Source organism: Uranotaenia lowii, chromosome 3 (genome assembly GCF_029784155.1).
Source record: "Uranotaenia lowii strain MFRU-FL chromosome 3, ASM2978415v1, whole genome shotgun sequence".
NCBI classification, from domain to species: Eukaryota; Metazoa; Arthropoda; class Insecta; order Diptera; family Culicidae; genus Uranotaenia; species Uranotaenia lowii.
In genome coordinates this window covers 362,003,659-362,009,181 of record NC_073693.1, presented here as the reverse complement: position 1 = coordinate 362,009,181, position 5,523 = coordinate 362,003,659, and the positions used below count along the sequence as shown (strand labels likewise).

At 31.9% G+C, this 5,523-nt stretch overlaps 1 protein-coding gene across 1 annotated transcript; it reads right to left on the bottom strand.

The window, feature by feature from the left end:
* Window positions 1-2,337: 2,337 nt before the first annotated feature.
* LOC129754027 (uncharacterized) lies at window positions 2,338-3,965 on the bottom strand. Its single transcript, XM_055749883.1, has 4 exons — window positions 2,997-3,965; window positions 2,867-2,935; window positions 2,464-2,553; window positions 2,338-2,403 (listed from the first exon to the last, which is right to left on the bottom strand). Exons 1-4 carry the CDS (start codon window positions 3,963-3,965, stop codon window positions 2,338-2,340), a joined length of 1,194 nt encoding a protein of 397 aa, XP_055605858.1.
* Window positions 3,966-5,523: the final 1,558 nt, after the last annotated feature.

The window sequence follows — 5,523 nt, the reverse complement described above, 5'->3', positions numbered from 1 at the left end:
TTTTTGTCATTTTTGTCATTTTTGTCATTTTTGTCATTTTTATCATTTTTGTCATTTTTGTCATTTTTGTCATTTTTGTCATTTTTGTCATTTTTGTCATTTTTGTCATTTTTGTCATTTTTGTCATTTTTGTCATTTTTGTCATTTTTGTCATTTTTGCCATTTTTGTCATTTTTGTCATTTTTGTCATTTTTGTCATTTTTGTCATTTTTGTCATTTTTGTCATTTTTGTCATTTTTGTCATTTTTGTCATTTTTGTCATTTTTGTCATTTTTGTCATTTTTGTCATTTTTGTCATTTTTGTCATTTTTGTCATTTTTGTCATTTTTGTCATTTTTGTCATTTTTGTCATTTTTGTCATTTTTGTCATTTTTGTCATTTTTGTCATTTTTGTCATTTTTGTCATTTTTGTCATTTTTGTCATTTTTGTCATTTTTGTCATTTTTGTCATTTTTGTCATTTTTGTCATTTTTGTCATTTTTGTCATTTTTGTCATTTTTGTCATTTTTGTCATTTTTGTCATTTTTGTCGTTTTTGTCAATTTTGTCATTTTTCTCATTTTTGTCATTTTTGTCATTTTTGTCAATTTTGTCATTTTTCTCATTTTTGTCATTTTTGTCAATTTTGTCATTTTTCTCATTTTTCTCATTTTTGTCATTTTTGTCATTTTTGTCATTTTTGTCATTTTTGTCATTTTTGTCATTTTTGTCATTTTTGTCATTTTTGTCATTTTTGTCATTTTTGTCATTTTTGACATTTTTGTCATTTTTGTCATTTTTGTTATTTTTGTCATTTTCGCTATTCTTAATTTTTTTAAAATATTGATGTCTTTTTTGCGTCAATTGGATATATCATTTGATGTTATTTTTGACCGCATTGTTCGTTATTTTTAATCATTTTTTATTTGTTTTTTTACACGTATAGAAATGATTATTATTATTATTATTATTATTAATTCATCGAACAATTGTGTTTAAATGAATAACTTCACGATCACAAAGAATGAAACGATCTTGATTGGTGTAACCGACGAACAAAACGACTTGATGGCTCTCCGAACTGATGTAAGTGCTCAACATCCTGGAATATGCGCATCATTGCGCTGATTGGTTCATTATAACCATTCATTATAAATGTTACAATGTTTTAAAAAGGACATAATTCAAGGCAGGATTCAATTAAAATAACTTCCCAACTAACAAGCGACCACTGAAAATGTTCTTGCAGAAGATGACAGGCTCCAGCATTGATAAGGAAATTAATGATAGGCCTATGTCCTGCAGAGAAGACTTCGAAAATTACCGAATGTACTGATCAAAATGCTTGCCTGTTTCCCGGAACTCAATAATACCCATCGAACATTTATCGACATCGGCATAGAGTCTATTGAATATCCAATGTCTCGGCGTACCCTTCAAGTTATTTAGACTGAATAGTAGCTTGTATCGTTTTTTATTGATTCTCCGGATTTGCGGTTTCTTTCCGTTTGGAAACGATTCTTCGAACCTGCATCTAATGGAATTTTATATATATATATATATATATATATATATATATATATATATATATATATATATATATATATATATATATATATATATATATATATATATATATATATATATATATATATATATATATATATATATATATATATATATATATATATATATATATATATATATATATATATATATATATATATATATATATATATATATATATATATATATATATATATATATATATATATCTACGATTGTATTTTTGCTACAACAAGTGCTATCGATGGGTTTCGTCAAATAGGCGGTTGTTCTTGAAATAATGTCATTTAATGTGATGGATCGCGAACCATTGACAGCGCTGGCTTTTCTTTGGCTTTCTTTCGGCGGAGAATCTCGTTTCAGGCAGAAAAAAATAAGGTGAAATGCTAGATGATTTCGTTACGGATTCTACTGAAAGTTCATATGAATTGAAGTTAAGAATTTATTCCAGTGAAGTGATTGTTGGAATATGTTTCGTCAAATTCGATGCACATAGTTGGCGTTGGTTTGTTACGTAAACGTTCAAACGTTTCTCGTCTTCCGTAGCTTAAAGTTCTGGGCTTTTATGCAATCTACTTTGGCACTTTGGTTTCGGTAAGTGTTAAATTAGAAACTTTTCGTCAAAAAATTATTAACACATCTTTTAAAATTATTATGTATTGAGAAGTACAGTACCAGGTATTTTCGTTAAAAAAAAAATTCACTGTGTTTGTTTATTAAAACCTTCTAATAATCCACGTTTCACCTTGTATTAACATTATTTGAATGTCCATTTGAATCCAAAAGAAACCTGTTAGACATTCATAATCAGCTGCAATTGAACAACCATGATCAGATAGTTCGTTATTGTTGCCGTCATCTACAAATGGAGATAAGGTTTAAAAAAAGTCCAATTTTTTTCAAGTTATCTCCGCTTTACCGAACAAATAAGACTGTGATCCAAGCTGAACATATCCCAGACCCGGATTTTGAAGTCTTTGTGGCATAACTCGGTGACGAAAGCTTCGACCTGAAATGTAAGGCAAATCAATCAGTTTTATGAGACATTCTTCTAAACTGTGGCTTAAAATTCGTAAAAGCCGAATTTTTAATACACCCAAAAAAATTAAACGTTTTAGCCACAAGGAATAATGGATAAAATAGCAGAATCGTCTACTTGGAGTTACAATAGCGTGCTCAGTCGAGATACATTTTATACGGATAAAGTCATATTGATAAGATCAGTTGGGTTAGCGATTGCTGTTATCGTTATCCTCAAAGTGACTCTGGCACCGAAAGCATGTTCAAGGTGCCATAATATTCATGGTTTTATAGGAACTTACCGTTCTACTGATCCTATCATCTACATTACAAGTTCGTCGATCTTCTAAAATGAGTCCAGTTTTCTCGGCCTAAAAATAACAACTATTTTAATGAAATAAAATACATATGTTAATGTTCAAAAGAACTCACTCGTTTGGTGTACAGCGCAGCACTCGCCGTCAGGAAGAACATTTGGCAAATCGAAAACAGAGCACTGAACGTCTCCAGGATCAGTCGTCTACAATCGAGACCTCGGTTCCAACGAAAATCGCTAATCACATGCATGTACGCTCCATACAGTCCGGATATTATTACGATGAAATATTTGAACAGCAGAAACATAAATGCAACGCTGAGAATACCAACGAAACGTTGAACCTTCTCATTCACCAAGCAATGGAGTTCTATCCAATGATCGAGCTCGTCAACGATCGCCATGTAATACTGTAGCTCTCTTTTCGGATGCAGCTTCCAAAAGGCTCTTTTAATTTCCAGAACAGCTATCCTATTGCTTAAGCCTTTGAACTTGGAATTGATCATTCGGTAGTAATGTGCACCAAGATAGAAAGTAAGCATAAACATATTGTTCAGCGCACTGTTCCAGATGTAGATGAGACAAGTCTCTGTTGCTGGTATGTGATCTTCTACTTTTCCCCACAAAGCCGTTGCTTGCATAAAAATTACTGAAAGTGCGCCATCGAATAAGACAAACTTAATCAAATACATCTTCCATAGTTTACTATCAACGCTAAGTGGAATCTTCAGTTGGAGCGCGTACCAAATTAGTATGATATGATTGAGCAACTTACAGATTTTTCGATTTTGAACCATGAAAATGACCATGGTCAACATCATGCCGAAAAGGTTGATGGAATAGGAAGTTGCGAAAAAGTAGGCGCTACTGTAAAGTTTATTATCCCATTGCAACTTTACCATCGAATAGTACAGGTGAAATCCATTAACAACGTAGGCTACGAGAAATGCCGCTGAGTACGCCATAGCCCATTTCGACGTTTTGAACTGAAGGTAAGAGCCTTCATCGTACGAGAAAGCCACAGGCAGTAGGCCAAGAGCTCGGAAAACATGTCCAGACCCTATCAGGATGTTCCGATGGGACATTGACGATAACACTCTAGTTTAGTCAGAACGAAGTGGATTTGGTGAACCGCTTCGAGAAAGTGTTGCGAGCACGGTTGGAAATTCAATAAATCAATTTGACAGTTCTTCCTTATCCGAAACTCATCATCTAATGATGGTTTGACCTAATTTGTGAAACCTGTCTGTCGCATCGAAGATATTTTTACTTTTTACTTTCATAATTAAATTCTTTACTTTGAAGCCGATTTTCTTGTCTTCCCATGATGAAATAATTGAAATTTGAAATCTGAATCGGAAATCTGAATCTGAAATCTGAATCTGAAATCTGAATCTGAAATCTGAATCTGAAATCTGAATCTGAAATCTGAATCTGAAATCTGAATCTGAAATCTGAATCTGAAATCTGAATCTGAAATCTGAATCTGAAATCTGAATCTGAAATCTGAATCTGAAATCTGAATCTGAAATCTGAATCTGAAATCTGAATCTGAAATCTGAATCTGAAATCTGAATCTGAAATCTGAATCTGAATCTGAAATCTGAATCTGAAATCTGAATCTGAAATCTGAATCTGAAATCTGAATCTGAAATCTGAATCTGAAATCTGAATCTGAAATCTGAATCTGAAATCTGAATCTGAAATCTGAATCTGAAATCTGAATCTGAAATCTGAATCTGAAATCTGAATCTGAAATCTGAATCTGAAATCTGAATCTGAAATCTGAATCTGAAATCTGAATCTGAAATCTGAATCTGAAATCTGAATCTGAAATCTGAATCTGAAATCTGAATCTGAAATCTGAATCTGAAATCTGAATCTGAAATCTGAATCTGAAATCTGAATCTGAAATCTGAATCTGAAATCTGAATCTGAAATCTGAATCTGAAATCTGAATCTGAAATCTGAATCTGAAATCTGAATCTGAAATCTGAATCTGAAATCTGAATCTGAAATCTGAATCTGAAATCTGAATCTGAAATCTGAATCTGAAATCTGAATCTGAAATCTGAATCTGAAATCTGAATCTGAAATCTGAATCTGAAATCTGAATCTGAAATCTGAATCTGAAATCTGAATCTGAAATCTGAATCTGAAATCTGAATCTGAAATCTGAATCTGAAATCTGAATCTAAAATCTGAATCTGAAATCTGAACCTGATATCTGAATCTGAAATCTGAAATCGGAATCTTAAATTTGAATTATTTGCGCAATGTGATATTTAATTTTTGTTGTTGTTTTATTGTGATGGGAAAGCAATGTTTCAAATCAATCACTTTCATCAGTAATCAATCCGGTACCATAATCTCACTGGTTATTTTCATGACGTTGATTAAATTATCAACAACACGCGTGTCATGTTTAAATGCAATAAAGCTCAATATTGAAAACTTTTTGATTTTCAATTTATTTTCCACAGTAAATAACCGATCGTATCATGGACAATTCGGCAGAAAAAGTGAAAATTTTTCGAATAACCGTTTCCTTGGTTACTAGAAGTTTATTTTTGCTTGGCCTACTTCCATTGATATTCGATAAAGCTCAACATCGTTTTGTGCAATCCAAGCTGGCCACGGCGT